The sequence below is a fragment of the Pholcus phalangioides genome, unplaced genomic scaffold (assembly GCF_987345545.1).
Source record: "Pholcus phalangioides strain wild (caught in Gottingen) unplaced genomic scaffold, Ppha-v1.0 ptg000008l_1, whole genome shotgun sequence".
In the NCBI taxonomy this organism is placed as follows: Eukaryota; Metazoa; Arthropoda; class Arachnida; order Araneae; family Pholcidae; genus Pholcus; species Pholcus phalangioides.
Window position 1 is genome coordinate 37,108,846 of NW_028301601.1, and position 22,186 is coordinate 37,131,031.

Here is a 22,186-nt window from a genome sequence, read left to right on the forward strand (position 1 = left end):
TCCCAAGATCACTCGACACACTTGGAGTTGCCATTATTTCCTCGGCCACTCGACATACTTAACATGAAATTGCAGTCGTTTCGGCAAACGGTTTCCATTCTTACCCTGACCACTCGACCCATCTAGATTTCTTGTTCTTGCCAAGATTACTCGACCTACCTGGCATTTCAATCCTTCTCATGGCAACTAACCCCACCTGGTTTCCATTCTTTCCACGGCTACTCAACCCACCCAACACCATCTATAGTAGATACAGATAAATAATAAATGGTGTTGACCCATTGGCATTTTCATTCTTTCCATGGCCATTCGACCCATTCCACCTGGAATCTCAGTTGCTTTAGCAGGCCGTATCCATTGTTAGTACGATCATTTGACCCATCTAGTGTTCCTATTCTTGCCAAGATCACCCAACCCACCTGGCGTTTTCATTGTTGACATGGCCACTTGACATATCCAGTGTTCCCATTCTTGCCCAAATCACTCGACTCCCATTTCGTTCCAGTTATTTTAGCCGAGAAGAGATTCCATTGCTCTCATAAACTTTCATCCTGCCTGGCGTTTCTCCACGACCATTGACCTCTATCTGGCGTCCAAATTCATTTAGTTCTGCCGTTTTCATTCTTTCCGTAATCATTTGACTTATGATCTTTTTGGTCCACCACAAATAGATGACAAACGCATCGTTCATTCGGTGTGCCAATTTATCTCTGACTGTTATTTTCACAGATAAATTTGAATATGGGGAATTATGCAGCGAAATCAGTTCTCTTATCTCAAACTTATGTTCGTTTTTGTTTTTTTTATTGTTTGGGGAAGAATGAAGTGCTAGGAATTAAATGAATCAGTTACTATTAATGAAGAATATATGGCTTTTTTTTAATCCATTATCGGATAGCTTCATTTGAGCAACTGAAGTTTTTAGATGTGGAAGTAGTTCTCATGATAAAATCAATATACTGTATAGAAAAAAAAGTTCAATCGAGAATTTTTTCTCATAATACATCGGTGAACAATGCTGGAATTACGAAGAGGATGATCTTTTCATTTTCGATTGCAAATGCTTCCCCTGGTATCATTCTTTGGCTGACACACAGTGAGCAAAATCATCTCCAAAACAGGCTAGCATTTCTCTTATAGAATTCATTTGGCATCACCTTATTTAGCAGCATTCCTAAACGACGGAAGCTTATCCTCTCTTTTGTAAACTTATCTCTTTGACATTCGCGTATAACGAGAAAAAAACGGCCAGAAAGAAGTTTCCAAACTAAGGCCGGAATTACGCTATAAAAGTTTTGTAAAAGTGCTTTTACAAAACCTGAAAAATACAACCAATAAGCTGATCGATTACATTCGAGCATATGCAACCGATCAGTTTATTGGTTATATTTTTCAAGCTTTATAAAAACACTTTTACAAAACTTTTATAGTGTAATCCCGGACTTAGCGTAAGTGACGCAATCATAGAAAAGCAATTCGAGTTTTAGCTCTAGTTAGGACGGCATTACAATATAAAAGTTTTGTAAAAGCTCTTTGATAAAACTTGAAAAATGCAACCAATAAGCATATCAGTCACATTTGAGCGAATGTGACCAATAGGCTTATTGGTTGTTTTTTTCAAGTTTTGTAAAAGATCTTTTATCCCACTTTTATAGTGTAATCCTGGCCTTATAGAAGATAGAGGATCGGGAAAGATGGCGGCGGAACGTCCCTATTCGAAGCATTTGGAAATAGGTGGAAATTTCACTGCATAGTATTCGCGCATCCTTGCTTTTGTACTAACAAGCGTAGGTGGCTTCGAATGCAGTATATTAAAATAAAATGAACTACGTGGGTGCATTTTTACGATTGCTGCAATCGTGGGCGTTTATGCGTCAAGCATTTGTTTATCTGATTGGTTAGCTCATCACTTTCGTTCTATGAGCTCGTTCTATTCAAACTCAGCTTCAATCTTCCTCTACTTTTTACGCCACGTGCCTTTCCTAACCTCTTATATTCTGTGGAGGATAATTCATCTAAAATGCGACTAAAAATTTACATTCATCACGTATTACTTCAATAACAGAATTTCTGAATCTGATATCAAACAACTGAATTTTAAAATTTCGGGCAATTTAAAATACATCTGATTTATAAAAATAACACGTGTTCATTACATTCATATCCTCTTCAGAGATAAACTGGAAAATAACGTGTTCTGTGTGTAAATGATATGTAATAAATGCGGGGGGGGGGGGGGGGGGTGTCTTAAACACTTTTTTTTTCGAGTAAGCGCGAGCACCGTCTAAGCACATTATCATCATCAAAAAGAGCACTCTGTCATATGCTGGAATTCAAATCATTGTCGGTACTATCGCTGCCTACGGAGATCCATGTCGACAGCGAATACGAAATCGACCATTCTCGGGTGCTTACCACGGTGCTCGCGAGCAACAGGTTGAAGATGCCTGATTTAGATTCTTTGGCGGGGGGGGGGGGAAATGAGGGCAAATGAAAATAAAAAGAAAGGTGGGATTCAGGGTTCGCATTCCCTTGCATATATTCTCCCCTTTTTTTATATTTCAAATCAATAACACTCACATACATACATCAATAGAAATGTATGAATTATAATATATGCATATAGAAATATATTATATATTTATTCATTTATTTAGATTTTATATTCACACATTCCATGGATATTTACGTACATCTACTCAACTGAACTGTTCATCATAATCATCAAGTTCATCTGGGATAGCACCGCCTCCTCGTACCTAACGGGAATCCAATTATTCAACTAGCGTTTCCCAACCTTTTTATTCTCTTGCGGAACATTTTCAATAGCATCGATGTTCTAGTGACCCATTGGGAAGTAATATTTCATGGGGGATAACTCCTACTTTTCAAAGGTTGCCGTATCTGCGTTAGGAAATGCTTTGAAACTGAGTTTCTGAAACATGGTCCTATCGCCCTACTCTCAAGATTTGTTTTGCTTAGCCTCTCTCCGTCTTAACCCAATCCATAGAATCCTATATTATGACTTCCATCCACTCCCCACGGAAAATTTCAATGTCCCGCAAGGGAAGATACCACCCACTTTGGAAAACATTTCTTCCATCCCTGAAACAGCAATTTATATTCTATAGATCAGGGTTTCTTAACCTTTTCCTCACATGGACCCTTTGGGCTATATTGTTTTTTCTTTGAGGCCCTTTATCTTATCCAGGACATCCATCACCCCATCCAAGAGTGAGGCCTTTTTTACGTATTTCATGCATTCATTTTTCATTTTTTTCCAGTAAATATGTAGTGAACAAATGAGGGGCTGCCACCTATAAAAAAACACTATCTCTTATACTGGAATTCTGGAAAGTAAAATTGGTCGTTCGTTTGAAACCAGTGTGGAGTACCAAAATTAATATCACGTGGTATGGTACGATATATTGTTCATTTTAATTTTTCAACCCGTTGTAACTTTTTACTGGTTATTATGCTTTATGTTTTCTGTAGAATTTCCCCAATAACTTTTAATGTGCCAAATTAATTTTTTTCATTAGTTGGAGATTTACTGCTTCTTCGTGAAAAAAAAAAATTATATGCGCATGGCTTTAGTATTGTTTCTGTGATATAAAGCCGTGGGTCGTGACCTCCCTGGGGTCGCGTCAATGAACTAGGAGAGTCACGAGAGATTCTTCAAAATAAAAATTTTCAAATAAGAAGTTCATTTTTATTTAAAAATGTGTCAAAACTAAAGAATGCCTTTATTCAGCTGAGCTTATTACCATGTATCATACAACGCAATTTTATCTAATTCTACTTGGACAATAATCAATACATCGGCTCCGTCATGCCCGAATCACGAATGTGCAATGCAAAAAAAGGAACGTGGGAAATGACGTTTGAATGGTTACTCTATGTAAACATAGAGTAACTAATAAAAATCGCCTAAAGTCAATATCGCCTAATCAAAATAGAAACAAGCGTTCCGGAACGGGCTTTCGGGACAACACGTTTACTGGCGATAAATTGGAACGTCCAGGAAAACCAGGCTATGTAGGGGTCTCCGAAAAAAAAAATTCTTTTTTCATCAAAAGGGAGTCACTTTTCAAAAAAATTTGCTCTAGATAACGTCTATATTTTAGGGACGAACATTAGTTGATGAAAGAAGTGATTCCGAAGTACGTTAAGAAAAAAAAAATTCAGAACTACAAGCGTATGCAGTGTGAAAACTCTGGTAAAAAAAACCTGAATTTATTTCAAGTTTTTAACCAATCAGCGTTTTCACGCTGCACACGGTGCAGAAATTCTACTCCTAGGAAAACCCGGCTTAAGTCAGTATTTCCCAAAGTGGGCATCGAGGCTCCCAGGGCCGTCACCAACATTGGTCAGAGGCGTCGCGGTGAGCTGGAGATGTTGATTTGTATGCTTATTTATATTTTGGAGTAGCTCTTTTATATGGGAAAATATCTACCAAACTATTCTGGGGAGCCGCAGAGGAACCATGAATTGAGAAAGAGTGCAGCGGGTGACAAAGGTTTGAGAACCACTTATAATAAGACTTCGTGGAATTTTTTTTTTTTTTTTGTCCCGCAATATCCGAAAGGTTGGAAAATCCCTGCCCTATATATATATATATATATATATATATATATATAAACTGCAGGAGTGGAAATATAGTTAATCTATAAGACGGATATTATTCCAATATCTAACTGGGTCACTGGAACACGGATCACTAGCGATGTATTGTGTAGGGGAACAAGAGAAAGCTTCCTCAAATCCTTTTTTACAGTCCTTAGCTAAGGACGGAAAAAAGACATTAAAATCACCTAACGGTTAAGTGCTCTCTAAGGACGAGGAGGTGGTACACAGTATCATCCGGCATCAAACAGCACCAACCAAACAACACTCGTTTTCTTTTAAATCTCTAGTAAAATTTCAACGAAAATTATATTGACGGGAATATTTTTGAGCTTATAATAATCAATACAATACATTTTATACTTCGAAACCAATCGAACGAGAGAAAATACCGTATTACGCCATAATTATTCTAAAACATTAAAATGATATTAATCTTTTAAGAGTAACATATCGCACACGCGCACTTACATCAATGTTTAAAATTTTTCATTCAGAACAATTCGCCATTTTTTCCCTCGGATAATTCATATAAAATTGAAAATGCTAATTACAAAAACAATTTTCCATATATATATAATATTTTATGTATAATACGATGAACAACAACGTTCACATTTCTCTAAGAATTGTTTTCCCTCTCTTTAAAACACAAAAAAAAAAGTGTATTTCTGATAATTTCCATTCACTGGCACACAATGTAGTAGTAGTAGTAGTAATAATAATATCATAGGCACACAAGATGGCGGATCTATATAATAAATGCCGGTGCATATGGTAATGGGGGGAATCGGGGGATTGGATGTCGAGTAATAAAATGTACGTGTTTGTTTTTAGAAGAAGTATGTGTGAAATTGCATACTGTTGTCAGCTGGCTGACGTTTCTTTTTTTGGAAGATATAAGTATAATTTAGGTATATTTACGTCCACACAAGCATAGGAACAGCGCCATCTGCTTGGCTATTAACTAAACTGCAACGAGAATTAATACCATTCATTATGCAATATTTTTTATACACAGAAAGCAATCAATTTCAAATTTTGTCATGCATATAAGTTAAGAGATAAATTCGCAAATCTATCAAAATATGTAAAGGTCATGGTCAGACTGGCAACCCACCCAGAGTTTGAAATGTTTTGGTCCTACCATTTTCATTCGACCACCCATGACCACGAATCTAAAACCTTTACCAATCTTCAGGTTTGAGGGTGGGGGCGATCGCCCCCTCCTAATAGCTGAATCATATGGGAATAATTGGCTCGTCTCGTAATATGGTAGACGTTACAACGAACCAAGGAAATGAACCATCCTTCCCGACATATCGCAATGGATTCACGCTTGTTAAGTTGCAAGTTGCAAGAAAATGAGGAGCATCCATAATGACACATAGCTCTGACAACGCTACATTATTAGAAAAATATCAACCGATAATTGAATAATATTAAAGTCATGAGCAGCGTGTCATGCCCATCATGAGAAAAAGAGCGTCCACATGGTAACTTTGACATACACTCACAGTCAAAAAAATATAACTTGAACGGGAGAAAGTTCATCATAACTTCGTGAATTTCAAAACCTGGCGTAAGCACGGAAGAATCAATCAGTGTCATCTTAACGAATGGGCCCGACCGGGGAGGGGCCCTCAAGTACAAAAGTGGTCTCTTGTTAGTAAGATCTGGTGACAATTATCAAGACTAGGCATATTGCATCTAAGTAGGTGCTTCCAGCCGGGTCGATATCTCGCCCTTCCACGGGAATAGGTTAAAAGTAATGTAAAAAAAGAGCACAAAATATATATTATATGTATATATATATATTTTTGAAAGTATAAAGACTTGAAAATATTATAATTACTTTTTTGTTTGCCTTTGCGTTCTTAGAGCCATCGTCGCCAAGATATACATTATATACGGTGGTGATGATGATGCTAGAGGAGTACGCAGAAGGAGCCACGGCATCCTTTCGGAAGGAAACTGTAAGGTGACGCTTCGGGAGAAGAACCAACGTGAGGTTTGTTCTTCCTGGAGCTGCCATTCGTCACGTGGTCTTTGGTGTTGTTATTGGTTGTGCTGTTCTTGTTGTTGTTGTTATCGTCGCTCTCCTCATCTTTGATCTGCAACCCACAGACAAGAAAGAAAAAAAAACATTTTCACCATCTTGACATCCATTTTAATCAAGCATCCATTTTTGGTCCACATCGGTATATCCTATAGAAGGTGTATTCAGTAATAATGCCCATGGTACATGGGGAGTCTCTCACGATAAACTTACATTGTATTACAAACTCTGCAATTGTCCGGATATCAAGAGAAGATGAATTTTGAAAAAAAAATTCACAATTCCTGTAGGAAAACCAACGACCAACCTCTCACTGTCTGGATGTGCATCCACCCTGTGCTTTGTCACTAAGCTGCAGGTGACAGACATTTTCTTCTTTTACGATGAACGGGACTGAGCTAGTGGACAGCTTTCTAACTCAGCAACAGCTGGTGACGATATTAGCTCTCAGATGGCACTTGGTATCCAGGCAATGGTACTTTGTATAATTGGCGGAGAGATTCGTCGTTACGTCCCTCTCCGCCATCTACGATCACCATCGAATTACAAGGGACTTTTAAGGGATCCAAAGAATAACCTTTCCCTATGAAGTGCCACGATTCTCTTAGAACAAGGGTTCTTAGTCTATGGGTCGCAGGACCTTCAGAGATGGGTCACCCAAATCCACTAACAGCCAGGAGCTCTTGAGCTATGAGTCACGACCTAAACTTGATTCGCAAGGATTCCTAGATGAATCGTATAAATCCATTTACAGCCCAGTTATAAATGCACATACGTATTGCGTTTTCACTAATGGCGAAAAACGTACAGTCCCATGGATCGCGAAGCTGATGTTGCTGTTCATTTTGAGTGGCGGCTGAAAAAGGTTAAGAATCCCTGTGTCTTAGAATGATCCTATTCAAGATCTTAACACGGTATAGTTTGTCTAATTTTCTTTCATATTAACACCTACCTTCACATCATGTTCGGCTGTTTAATTTTGATCAAAAGTGATATTAAAATGGCGTATAAAATTTTGGATGATAGTTCCAGGAACGGAAAGAAGGAAGGAAGAAGCCAGAGAAAACTATAGCCCAGATGTTCCCCCCAAATCTGCAGGAGACATCTACTACTGCCACTGCACCATACATGCATGTAACTCCTAAACATTCCTCTGGAGAATTGGTGCACGTGTCGGAAGGTTTCGTGTGAAAATTATGCGTTGTCCTAATGTATTTATGATGACAGATTTATGCGTGTTTCGTGTTCGAGAAGTGCTTCCATCGGTCTTCAATGTTAAGAGTGTCAGATACCTGAATTTTAATGTTTATGTAAGTATCCTGTTGAAAGTCTGTCTGCTCTCTGGTGGATAGCATAAGGGTCGCACGTCTGGAATTTTAAATTTTTTTAGACAACGGTAACTATCTCCTCGCGGTGACACCGGTCGTAGAGGTGTCTCATTCTCACAGAATTTATATTCATAAACAGTTAAAGTCATGACTCACTTTTTTAGGTTTTTTCCAGTCGTTGACGAACATAGGCCGCAAACCAGGTAAATCTTGAGGTGCTTTAGGCCTCTCGCTACTGCTCGTGAGGAGTGCGGAGGTTTCTGACCCGCTTCTCGTGACGTCGACGTCATCGTATATGTGATGATGCATCTGCCTGATACCATTCTTCTCTTGTAATTTGTAAATTGGAGGAGGAAAATCACCTAATTTTTTATCTTGAGATGGACAAAAAGACAATCAAAAACAAGTCAAACGAAAAGGTATTTGTGCGAATAAAAAATGTCACTCTATAAGAGTATACATATATATATACAGGGTGATTATAAAAAACTATCCCGACATATGGGCCCCTAACTATCATACCATTCACAGAAACTGAATGAAATTTTGGCATAAGGTATTTTGAGGCATGCGCTCAAGAATGATATTGAAAACAACAGTGTCACTCTAACAGTTACGGTTACAGTGAGAAAATTTCGAAAATATCAAATGGCAACACCAAGTTTTTTGTATTGGAATGCGATCTCCATACTGAAAAACACTAAATAGCGTTAGAATGGCACCTGTAGCACGAAAATCCCCGGAGCTAGGCAAGGAAAAAGTAAAAAGGACTTTGCCGTGCACCAGAGCATTAATGTTCGTTTCATTCGTCACACCGTTTCATTCGACTGAGATCCCAGCCTGATTAGTCCTCCACAAGGTCATGTGGAAAATTTGTGAAACACAATAAAATGCTTTATTTTATGCTGCTTCTCTGTCCTTATTGGTTGTCCTCACTTTTAGCCTATCTACCGCCGGTGATTTTCATGCTACAGTTGCCGTTCGAAGGGTTTTTCACAATGGAGATCACATTCCAATACAAAAAACTTGGTGTTGCCATTTGATATTTTCGAAATTTTCTCACTGTAACCGTAACTGTTACAGTGACACTGTTGTTTTCCATATCATTCTTGAGCGCATACATCAAAATACCTTATGCCAAAATTTCATTCAGTTTCTGTGAATGGTATGATAGTTAGGGGCCCATATGTCGGGATAGTTTTTTTTATAATCACCCTGTATATATATATGATTCATCAAATTCAACTCACCTCGGAAACCATTGAGGTGAAGGCTAACTTTTGCTTTAGATTGTAGTAGGTCATAGTTTAAAACGCCGACTCCCAGAGAGCGCTGTGATAGTCCGTCCAGTGGTACAACCTCTGGAGTGAAAGACGTCTTCCATAAAGGGTTACTACCTTTTACCAAACTGTGATAATCGGGTAGATGGTCTAGGCTAAATAACAGAAATGTAAAAGAAAAAAATATTAGGTAGGAAGGATATGTTGCCAGGGCTGCATATTTCCCTACATGCTCGGGGCATGTGAAGGTTTTAACCGGGCAAGTACATGGTATCCCATAAATTCGTAAACACCGTAGTTTAAAAATTCACAAAAACTAAAGAAATTGGTACATTTAAATGCGGATTGCAAAAAAAAAGTTATTCTCACAAAAGGGGATTTTCTTTTTTGGTAAGGGAAAAAAGTTTTATTTTTTTCCGAAAGAAGGTACTGCGCGAATGTCCGGCAGGAATAATTGGACTTGAACCTTTCTCCAATCTGTGTCAGAGACGTTCGTGAAACTTCAGCCAGCGATACGTGGCTGAGGTAAAACAACTTCGCCAATAGTGTCATCCACCAATGACAACATCACGATGATATTCAATCGCTAGTGACAAGAAAATTCAGAAATGAGCTGTTAATCGTACACCCTGTATTTTATAGGATTTGATTTGCACATTCTGAGATTTGTATCACTGACCTCTGATTTGCATATTTCTTGTGATTTTAATTCGTGCAGTTCCCTCTATCGACAAAAACTTGTACTAATTTTTTTTCTTTACCGAAAAAAAAGTCCTTCGTGAGAATAACTTTTTCTCAAAAACCGCACACATTCAAATGGTTCATATCCTTCAACTTTAATGCATTTGAAATTATTTACGCGTTTATGGGACACCCTGTATTTTTTTTCCAACGCTATGTGTGACGTTGAAATATAAGAGATTAGGTCACGTAAATTCTTGAAGATTTGTTCAGACCTGATTATGTGCAGACATCACGTGGATATGTTGACTAAATACTCAATGTGAAAACTAATGAATCTTTAATATAGTGTCTGCCAATTAGATTGGATGTGATTCTAATTACCTTCGCCTAGAAAATGAAGCTCGTTCTACCAATGGCTGACTGCCGTAACCATTGTTCTTCAGCGAAACGAAAGGTCGCATCGGGATGATCGGAACATACATTATGGCGGCTCTGGGATTGCAGGCAACCTGGAACTATATAATATTATAAAATTATTGAATCATCCACGTGATGATAATTCGTGGTCATGATTATCATGATTAACGCATTTTTGATTGACGTTGCATTTTCGTTTAGAATTTTTTTTTCAAATACTTTTCATTGAAATGAAAATTTTTGGGAACTACTAAAAGATCTAACGAGTGTCATAGTATTTTGAAAAAAAATTTTACAATGAAATTTGATTTTTCAAAAATGAAATTTTCAGAAATTTTCCATCTGAAACGTTTTTTTCTTCTTACCATGAACAGAAACAAATTTTTTTAAAATGTAAAAAATAATAATTTTCCCTCAAATTTTTTTTTTTTTTTTGTCGCACGGTACACGAAGTTTCCAAAAATCATAATTATGAATTACATTTTGGTTAAACTAAGATAATTAATTTATATTAATTACAACGTTAATTAATTGGAAATTTGAATTAATTAAAAAGGTGCTTAATTGGAAATTTACACTTGTGGGACAAATTCGGAAAAAATGGGACATCGAAACTATGTTATTTAAGTAGCCAGTCACAATATATAAACAATTATGCGATTTCGTCACGAATCGTAAGAGCGGTCAAAAATGGGTTAATCAAACCGCAGTGATAAGATAACAGTAGAAAAGGAATTATTCCTACCTGAATTTCTTCCATTTCTGCCTCAGATCTCCAGTAGCTCTACAATAAGAATGAGATGAGCAAGAGGAAAATTAAAATAAATAACAAATTCACATGCATGTATATGGTGGGGTACACTCATATTACATTAGCGCGTAGCCCTTTATTTTTCAACTTTTAAAAAATTTAGCTCCCACTCCCTATCTTGTTCCTATCCACGGAAAAAGGATCTGTGCAAAATTTCAGCTCAATCGGACCACTGCTTAGGCGACAACACCCCAATGCCTTAAAGTCGGAACATAGTAAGCAACGTTAGTAACATACGCGCATGAATTAATTCCGTTCAAAAAGCGGTATACTGTCTATCTCGGCCATTTCCTTTCCTTTTCTTAGAGAAATTTATGAGAGCGCATCCAGGCAACCCCAGAAAATGTTTAAAAATACATTATGAATCAAATTTACCAAAAGTTAATTCGGGAAAATACCTGAAATAATATGAACAATTTGAGAAATATTGGTTTTTAACCACTTTACGATCAGGGACGTAATATTGCGTCCAAACGCTCGTGGAATGAATTCAAACGTGTTCTCTTTCCTCTTCGTTTTTTCTATACCCTCATAGAGGTTTTTTTTTCACATATGATGTATCTTTCTACTATATACACATTAGAGGGAAAGAGAACAGGTAGGGTGAGGGTGGGAAAGAGAAATCTATTTTAATACCTACTCTCTTATCTAATTATCTATTACACTGTTTTACTCTTTCAATTGTTTTTCTTTTTCTTCCCTTTCTCTTCTACTTCTTTTCCTTTCTCTAACGTGCGGTTAAATTAGGACAAGGTTATCATATCATATTTATCGTCGATTCATTAAATTGAGATCATCCGAATTAGTTGCCAATAGTTGTTAAGCGAAGGGGTTAATACGGGTTTTTTTTTTTTTGTTAACTCGGTTATTTTAGAGCATGGGCATTGATAGTCATTGCTGAATTTTTCATCCTATCTTCATTTTCCATCGTCAGACGAAGTCTTAAGTCTTCAGCTGCCGGAACCAAAAAAATATAGATCAATTGATCAGAATTCTTTTCTGGGTGGACATGTACGTTAAGCTCGCTACCTTTTGATTTCAGAAGTTGAAGACTTGTATGGAGAAGGAAATTTTATTTTTGACTATGTCTAAGGGGTCATTCAAGTATTACGTCAGCATCGAGGGGGAGGGGGTTTCGGATTTGCTGACTTTTGATGACAAGGGGGAGGGGATTTGAAGGTTGCTTACGTCATCAAACACCCGTTTTTGAAGATATGAAAAATTCTAAGCTGCTGACGAAATTTTGCTGACGGGGGGGGGGGGAGGGGGGTCAATGTTTTGCTGACTTTTGCTGACAAGGGGGGTGGAGGGGGTCAAAAATGGCTGAAAATCTGCTTACGTAATACTTGAATGGCCCCTAAGAAGCTATATCATTGCTGCAGAAATTCACATAGACAAAACCTTGATGGCGAATGAAATCTCCATCTCCACACAAGTCATCGACCTCTAGAATCAGTAGGTTGAGAGCCTAATGTACACCTCCCTCCAGGGAAGTTTTCTGATTCACTGGGCTCTATTTTTTGGTTAAAGAAGCTGGAGACTTCGTTTGAAGATGGAAAACGAAGATTGGATCAAGAATTCGTTATTATCCATCAAACAATATCAATACTTCAGTGGTTTCGTGATATCCGATGATTGTACCTGGTGTTTTTCTACCAAGACATTGTGAAATCGTGTTAAAAAAGTAAATAAATAAACTAATCAATTTTGCAAACCAGCGGCTATTGGCTCTAAAATAGTGACGATGGGATTCATGGTTGAGGTCCGATTCAGATCTGTGCTAGAGACTTATCAATTCAATGACTTGATGCATAAAATCTCTGGTCAAGGCCAAAGATGACCACAGTACAATGTATTCGTACGATATCAGCACGCGTTTCCTTATACTATCTTACCAAATGCACATGTAATTTTGCGTTTGCAGAAATGTTACTTTTTTCTACTCTTATAGCGAATATTGAACGCATATTGAACATTGAATATTGAACTCATGTAATAATCCGTTTTAAAAGTCAGATGTTTCAATTTTTTCGAAACAATTTTCGGGGAATTTTGAAGCAATTTTTCGAAACAAAGATGAAAATGTAATTTGACACTATATGCTTTAAGAAATATACTTTAAGAAATATTCAATATACTTTATGCAAATTTTTTGCCACCGATATGCTCAAGAAAAACCTCTTAGAATAAGAAAATACAAATTACAACCGTACCTTTAATTTGAGCTTTCCAGCTTGAGCATTTCATGAACTGCTCTCCTAAATTTCTGGGGGCGTTCTAATTTTTTGAAAGGATGTGTATACCACAGCAGACACGTTTATTAAGAAATATGATGTTGGTGGGAGAAAACGAGAAGTTTTATCCATTCTTAGATTAATCATGGGGTAATGCGTTATTTTAGTAAATTAGGTTTCGAGTATGTATTTGTAACAAAGATATTCACTTACTTGTCGACTATCATCTCTGAGTTGAACGTATTCATCGGCCGGTTCCTGCGAACAGTAATAAGGAGGATTGGAATCGTAGAGATCGGCCCAATTTCCTGAGCTCGTCGTGAACGAATGGTGGTGACGGGATCTGGAAGCAAGTGGGAAAAAGGGGACGACGTCGTTGGCGTTTCCGGTCGCCGGCAGTAAAGGCTCGACCGCAGGATTCAAGGAATAATCCGTCAACAAATGTTCAGCTGTCAAAAAAAAAGGAAAACAGATATTGTCTCAGTCTATGATAACGACGGTGCACTGTATGTACGCGATAACCAATGCGCCGTATAACGCGATAACCAATGCCCCTTATAACGCGATAACCAATGTACAGTATAACGCGATAACCAATGTACAGTATAACGCGATAACCAATGTACAGTATAACGTGATAACCAATGCACCGTATAACGCGATAACCAATGTGTGCGCCGTATAACGCGATAACCAATGCTCTCTGTATAAACGTGATAATCAATGCTTCGTAAAAACACGACAACAAATGCACTGTGTAAACGAGATAACTAGTACAAAAAAAACTGGTACTCACTCTGCTTGTCCGGTGAGATGGCGTTGTTGTCGAACGACGATACCGAGTTGCTGTGGCTCGATCCAGACAGAGTACTGCTGTGGACCATCATACCCTGGTGATTGGAGTTGTTGACCACCATGCCGCCGTTGCCTCCCCCGCCTCCCATCATCCTCTTGTTGTTGAGGGCGGGACTGTGACCCCTCGGTGAAGATCCGGCGGGAGAATACGGACTCTGGGCTCCCGGCGACGGGTTCCCTCCGGTTCTTCCGTTACTTCCTGGAGTATCCGGTGGATCGAACCCGGATCTCGAGCAACTCATTCCTAATCCCGGGCTCTTCTGATGCGGCTGCTGTTGGCTGACAGATTCCAGCATGTTCAAGTCACTTGCAAGTAAAACAGAAATCAAAAATTTTGTCGCTTTTAATTTGTCAAACTACACAATGTGTTTTTCACACTGCTCTTCAGAATTGTTTTACTACTCTAAAAGGTTATGTGCGTGCATCTTAATCACGGTGTAAAACAGATGATTTTTGTAGATGGCGCTGTTTCTGAGACTGTTGTGCACTGTAGCCACGATTGAAGCGAAACTTGTCGAACGTCAATAAAATGGTCGGACAAGCTATCGGAAAGTTGCCCGAAAAATCTAAAGCATGTCATACAACAACATATCAAAAAAATGCATTTCTCCGGTGACATAAAAGGCGTTATAACGAATGCGATTTATACGGTATTTAAAGTTCACACTCTCTGCGAATTCGGTACAACAAACGATGTTCTTGTTTTCCTTCGTGATGGCGATATTTTTTCATTAAACCAAACTAACAAAAATTAAAGTTTGTTTTTTTTGTTTATAAAACTTGCGTCTTGCTTCTGCGGTTCCATCGTTAAATGTCGATTCGGTTGGGAAGTCGATATTGGTTTTTGTGTTTAATAGTTTTACTGTCACATCAAACAACTCACCATCGGATCACAATTTCGACCTCATCGGCGGAGGACGCGATTATTCTTTGAACCTCTTCATACGTTCTGCCCGTCAGGGATATTCCGTTCCATTCCAACACCTGGTCACCTTCGAAGGAAATTATCGCAATATATAAGAGTAATACAGACAAATAATTTTTTTTAATCCTTTATATACCGCATTATGAAAAAAATGAAATAATTATCGTGCAGTTTTTTTTTTGGTAGGTCATTTTACAGTCCACGCCGCTTAACGTGATCATATCAGGAATCGGGATTTCTGATGACAATAACCAAGCGATAACTATATCCGAAAAAAAAGTTCTGTTCACAAGTATGGTGCCCATACATTCCCGTTTGAGAACTTTTTTTCTCTCTCCCTCTCTCCCATATAATTGGTTGCAAAATGTTCAATTGTGTCCATTCTGAAACTGGGCTTTCCCCCCCCCCCTTTAAAATAAAATTCTGCATTTTTGTTATTCAGTCATTGTGAAGCATTAGAACTGAACCTTCCAATGTTTATCGCAAATTACGATATTTTTTTAATGCACAGAATACGTTTCATACATCCCTTGAGAAAGTCTCGGGAAAAGAAATTTGAATCTGTTCACTGATCAAGAACTGAAGGAAAGCACTTTTTTGTCATACATTTGACTTCATTATAGGAAGGCCATTGCAAAAGCAGCTTCACACGTACATGGATTACAGCAATTAATATGGACTGATTACGACATTAAGTACGGAAATATTTGTCAACAAGCAATGGGGGGGGGGGGGGGAAGAACATCTTGTTCTCCAACATAGTCTTGCAACCCGATAACAATAATCTACGGGGGAAAAAACAGTTTTTAGGGAAAAAACAGCCTTATAGCTTCAGAATGTCCAAATTTCAACGAAAAAAACATTGATAACATTATCCAAAGTCCCGATAACAAAAAACGAATTTCTTCAAATGTTATGATAGTAGTCTGTTCCTTGCAAAAGTGATAGCAATCCTCAAACAATAATATTACCCGTGATTCTACTAAGCTGCGTCGACTCTAGTTCTAATTAAAGTTTAAAAACAAAAAATTTAGTACACACAACGAAGTAATTAACCTGGTGCTTAAAGTTTCGTCAGTACTATACGCTTATTGTAGAAATAAAACATACCAATTATGTTGAAATATACGAAATATGTTGAATACATATACAAAGAATATTTATTTATTTTATCCCCGTTTGTTAGGGAGCATTTTGTGAAAGCAGTGTTTTACTGCATCACACAAAAATGTGCGATGCAGTAAACACTTTTACAGGGGCAAATCCAACTCAATTTTATTAACCACTTTATGATCAAAGGACGTAATATTGCGTCTGAATGCCAGTGGAATTACTTCCAACAACAGTTCACTCTGTTTTCTTTTCTCTCTCTTGATCATCCCGAAGCTTTGTTGCAACCTTATAATTTGTTCTCTTATTGGTTTTTTTGTATAACCTCATACTGATTTTTTTTCCCCTCACATATGATGTATTTTGGTGCAGTGGCAATTTTATACCAATGGTGCAGTGGCAAGATGCTCGTCTTCCACCATGAACGTTTCTGTCAACATCCACGGATTCGAATTCGGAGGATATAACATCGAAAACGAGTTCTTTACCAACTGAGGCTGGGGAAACCACCGATAGATGACAATTTCATTTTTTACCCAACTGCACTGGTTGAAAAATGCAGTATGTGTATGTGGCAATATGACCGGAGTTGATGTGCGGTAAAGTAGCACTGATTTCAAGTCCTTGAGTTCAATACCCAAATTGGTCTAAAAAATCTTACCTTCCTTCACTTCTCCTAAAGTTTCGACAACACCGCCAGGAAATATCTTCGCCACGTAAGCTCCGATCATGCCGTTGCTTCCAGGAACTTCTTTGCCACCGATCACTTTCATACCTAGTCCATTGCCTACAGAACAAATTGAGAAGAGGGGGGGGGGAATAAAAAAACACATCGATTGACTTACACAGATTTGGGTTCTGATGATCAAAGTAAGGTGCTTATCCTAGACTTAATCCGTATAGATTGGGTCAAACTCTTATCAGAAATTGATTACTACTCACCGCTCACAGAACGATCTTTAGGATCTCTCGTCAAAAGAATTCTTTTCACGGGGAAATCGTATTTCTGGACAGTCTTGGAAATCATTCTCTGCAAATTAAACTCAAATATAAATTTTATTTGTGCGAAAAACGCAAAAATTTGAAACCAATTCTCTACCATTATTATTACTGCAGTATAATTATGCTAGCCGTTAGTGAAGTTTGAAATGCATGATGATCGTAAAAGCACTTACTCCAGATTTTCTCGAAGACCTCATAATCGAAGATTGTGAATCAGAGGTCATGTGAGAAGAATCTTCGATTTGTCCGGAACATTGTTCTTCGTCCATCCTCTCTTGGTAAATTGATTGGACTGTGTGCAGAAACAGAAGGGGAGGGAGAAAAAAAAATCAGAATTAGCCAATGATTTGATTTTATAGTGACCTTTTCTTTTCTTTGGGACTTTCCCTGTGCCACTTGTAGTAGTTTCTCTCTTTAAGGGACACAGCAGAAATCACTAAACTGCCTATAAAAAGGCGTATCTTTTTTTAATGAAGTAGGCTTTTGTTTCCGATTTCCAGCAGGTGCACGCTAAGGAGTATAGGGAAAATTGTTACACATTGAAAAGAGGGAGTGCTTGACTATTGACTATCTGTGCTTGTCCAAGCTAAACTTGAAAGACTTTTAAGGATACGAGATATCTCGTCAATGCTGTTCAAAGGGTTAAATGTTATATGGTGCCATAATGTTGGTCATTGATTGGACAGATGCATTTTGAATTTTAATTGATACTTTTTCCCCCAAAAATGTGAGGTTGATTCCTAATCCACGAATTAGTTGGATGTTCGAAATCGAAAAGAAATACTGACAGCCTTGTGAACATCTCTTTCAGAAGACTGCCAGGGTAAGTATCTCTCTTCCCAGTAGATAGATGGCGATAATAAAAACAATAAAAAGAAGAATTCCTGCATCAAAACAGCTGAGTGGCTCATTCAGGCCACACTAATATGCACTAAACGTTATGCATCAGTACTTCGGGTTTACGCGAGATCATGGCCGCAACTAGAAACGAAAATTTACTCCGTTCCACGGGGCCAGTGTCCATTTTGGCACTATGTCTTTCTCCCCGTAATTTTGAAGGGAAAAACGCAGTTAACTCAGCACTTTTTCTAATCCAGAGCCCGGAGACCAGATCCCCCAGTTGTGGCCCTATTTGAGATCGACCACAGCTACCTGCCACGAGATAATTTGGTGGTAAAATCGAAAGGAATAATTTGGATATTGATTTCAAATCGATGTCTCTCTCGTGGAATTTCAGCAATCACATCACAACCGTCCGAGCCAGGAGAATGGGGGGGGGGGAGGAGAGGGGAAGGCCCGAGCACCTCGAATAAAATTTTTAAAGGGGATGAGGGACCCCTAAAATGCTCGCTCCTCCCTCAATCGATTTCTACGCATTTCCAAAGGGTGCAAATATTTTTAAAGTATTTTAAGGGATGACATCTTCTTTTTCGCATTTTAAAAGGTGCAAACCACTTCTACGCATTTAAAGTGTGCGTTTTTTAAATTTTCATTAGAGTGCGAATATGTTTTACGCATCTCATGGGGATGTGAACGTCTGCTACGCACATAGGCGGAGATTGACTTGGAAGTCTGGGGCGGCAAGGTCATTATTGCGGGGGGGGGGCACGATGATGATGATGTCAGCTCATATATACATTAGATCAGTCGACTCCACCTTCGACGATGAGACACGCCCCCCCCCCCCTTCCCGTATCTCCGCCCATGGGTACGCACTTCAAAAGGTTAGAACGTTTTCTACACATCTCAAGGAGTGCGGTCGTTTTCTATTCATATAAAGGGATGCGAACACCTTTCACGCGTTTTAATGAGGATACAATCATCATTCAATCAAAACGGGGGAATGCGCACACATTTCAAGAAATTAACTTGGTAATGGAAATACGTAACGGAACTAACTGGAAATACGTAAATTACATCTTACATATTTCCAGGGTGTACTTGAAAGGTTGGGAACCAATGGGTAAAAACTTCAAAAAAGTCTGAAATTTCTTTGAATTTTTATTTATTAAACATTTTGTGTTATTTGAGCTATTAGGCTAATACAACGCATAATAAAAAATTACATCCATTCCATTAAAGCCATGAAAAATGTCCAACTTCTTTTAATACATATGAAAAAAAACCTCTAATGGCCGGAAAGTTTGCTCTTTTTATTTCCCCACACTGACATTACTTTTATAATTAATGTACAAAATGTACTCGGGAGGAGAAGAAAAAAACCATCTGGAAAAAAAAAAGAACAAGCATTGTTAATGTCTTTTTCGTGGATGAAGAGAGAGAGGATAGATCATCAAGACCACTTGATGATGACAAACGTGGCGTCGTCTAGCCGAAATCCAGTAGATTCTGGGACTTCCTTCCACATACAGCACATATATTTATGTGCGTCTTCCTTTTGCCATTTATGGCAAAGAAAAATTAATGGAAGTAGACGCGTTCGTGGAGAATGACGGATAGGACACGAGATATAACTCTGTTGTGTAAATAGATAAATAAATAAATATATCGTTATATGTACCCACCGTCGGAAATGTTTCGGATATAACCTTGCGGAAACTCTTGATCCCCCCACCAACCATCAATCAGGGCTGAGAGAAAATGGCTAATGTCAATATTATATTCAGGATACAGAAAGCTAAAAGAAAGAGCTCCCCATCGTATTTTAATATGCATTTTCATCCATCATGATGGGGTCTTCTTATGCTCGTGACAGCCAATTAGACTGATTTTGAGCTCATAAGGGCAAATCAGACCGGGGCTAATTTTTGGCTGCCATTTACTTGTGCGCTATCATGTTTATGTTTCACGAGTGGAGATTCTACCATGTATCAAGAAAGATGCTGCCGGGGCTTACAATAATTTAGACCAGTATTCTTCGACCTTTTTTATGCGTGCCAACTTTCTCCTCCTAACCATATCATTAACTTACCGCTCTGTCTTAATAGGGAGAGAGATATGAGCAGTTGGGGTCGAAGAAAACTTCGGCCAAGCTTTGTAAACAATTTCGCGGAATGGCATTAATGGGAAGAGCAATTTGCGAACTCAAGGGGGTAAAAATTAATAATAGGAGATAAATTCCCCAACCTTCTTTGTGAATGATATATTAATACTTCAATATAATCTATTATTATACATACGAGAAACTAAGTTGAGCTGGGGTACGTCCTGCCATCTATCGCATTAAACAAACTATTCTAAAAGTTAAAAATCGATAATTGATCCAAAACCGGTTACCGCAGAGCGTCAGCTATTGTTTATTGTTATATATATTCATTAATATATAACTACTAATGGATAAAAAAATATATTTTTCTTTCTGGTGTGCCGAATATAAATATAGTTGAAACAAATGAGTAATAGGATGTTTTGTCCTGTGTATATTATTTATTTCTTGCAGATGGCAGTAGTGGTTCTTGGGTAACAGTGATACGTTCTATTATTATTAGGGATATGTAAATTTTGTATTTACGATATAGATGCGATAAATGCGAAATTCGCAAAATATATGCGATGAATGCGAAATTTGCGAATTTTGAAGGATAAATAAGAAAATTTTACTATTTTTTTTTTTTTACTATTTTTCCACGAAATCTCGACAATTTGCAGTTTTAAGATCAAAAATTGGCCACAGTTTTTCCTCAGTACTTGCACCTTGCATCCTATTATGGGCTTAAAAGCCAATATTACCTTTTATGAATTAGATTATCTTGTTGCATGCGATTCTTTTGTAAAATATGTGCCTGATTCAGGCAATCTTCCTTGAGTTTTTAAAATGAAGTACTAGTTCTTAAAATTTGAGTTCAGTTGACTTTCGCTTCTGAGCTCTGTAAGAAAATTTATGGAACTAACAGACAATTTGGAACGATCAAACTACTCATTCGCGTAAGTTTTATGGGGTAAGCTGACAATCTTGAAAAGTTTTGAGCGCTAAAGTCAAGGGCACTTTCGAAGAAAAAAAAAGTCAAAATTTTTGACAAATGATTATGGCGAATTGAAGACGGGCATAATATTATGCTACAGCAGCAGTGGATAATTTTTCAAATAAATCGACTCTACACATGACATCCAACGCAACGAATGGAGCATATAAATATTTCAGCCATCTGAAAAGCTATAGCAACACCTACTACAGAAACACCTTCATCATCTTTGTACCAAAATTTATTTTACTGGAAGTTTCCGAAAAATATTTTTTAAAGGCGTGACAAAGGATGGGGGAAATGATCATGTTAACAGGCAGCTACTTCTGGTGGCTGTGTTGTGCAGACTTCAAATGTCACCAGCATAACAACCCGAAACATACATAACTTTAGCAACATCAATATGTCAAGGCCACACACACACACACAAACCATATTCCTGCATGTACCAATTAGGAAATCCCCACAGAGGAATTTTTACGAGCCGCATGTACGGTCAAGTAGTAGCAGTAGACTTGAAATGTAAAAAAAAAAGCCCCTTCTTAAAATTTAAAAAGGCAGCTATTAATTTACATTAAAAACTCACCATAATTAAAAAAACCTTAATTATACTAAAAACATGCTGTTGTTTTTAGCGAACAAAAACGCAAAATTTTTTATTTGAAGTTTTTTTTTTGCGAAATTATGATTTTTTATTTGCGAAATTTACGTATGTCTAATTATTATACACCAGAGAAAAAGCTTCGAACTTCTGATGCCACCCATTCAATAAAAACAAATTTTAAACCGATGGAAAATGATGAATGATGGAAAACCGATATGAAAATTAATATATGGTTATGGTATCGAAATTTTTCTATTTTGATACTGCACATCGGAATAAATTGTATGCACCACCGGTTACTATGTTTTTGTGTTTTCGCCAAATTCTT

The 22,186-nt window shown here is 37.7% G+C and overlaps 1 protein-coding gene across 2 annotated transcripts in view; it reads right to left on the bottom strand.

The window, feature by feature from the left end:
• Window positions 1-2,232: 2,232 nt before the first annotated feature.
• The window catches only part of LOC149084237 (uncharacterized), a 165,912-nt gene continuing 145,958 nt past the window's right edge, over window positions 2,233-22,186 (bottom strand). For both annotated transcript variants that reach the window (XM_089234586.1, XM_089234585.1), the window contains exons 14-25: window positions 17,505-17,623; window positions 17,272-17,359; window positions 16,991-17,116; window positions 15,178-15,286; window positions 14,236-14,600; window positions 13,653-13,888; window positions 11,140-11,178; window positions 10,359-10,492; window positions 9,264-9,448; window positions 8,170-8,387; window positions 6,482-6,740; window positions 2,233-5,598 (exon numbers count right to left, since the gene is read on the bottom strand). In XM_089234586.1, the coding sequence (XP_089090712.1) occupies window positions 6,555-6,740; window positions 8,170-8,387; window positions 9,264-9,448; window positions 10,359-10,492; window positions 11,140-11,178; window positions 13,653-13,888; window positions 14,236-14,600; window positions 15,178-15,286; window positions 16,991-17,116; window positions 17,272-17,359; window positions 17,505-17,623 (1,805 nt within the window). In that variant the 3' untranslated portion in view covers window positions 2,233-5,598; window positions 6,482-6,554. The remainder of the gene's footprint in view (window positions 5,599-6,481; window positions 6,741-8,169; window positions 8,388-9,263; window positions 9,449-10,358; window positions 10,493-11,139; window positions 11,179-13,652; window positions 13,889-14,235; window positions 14,601-15,177; window positions 15,287-16,990; window positions 17,117-17,271; window positions 17,360-17,504; window positions 17,624-22,186) is intronic.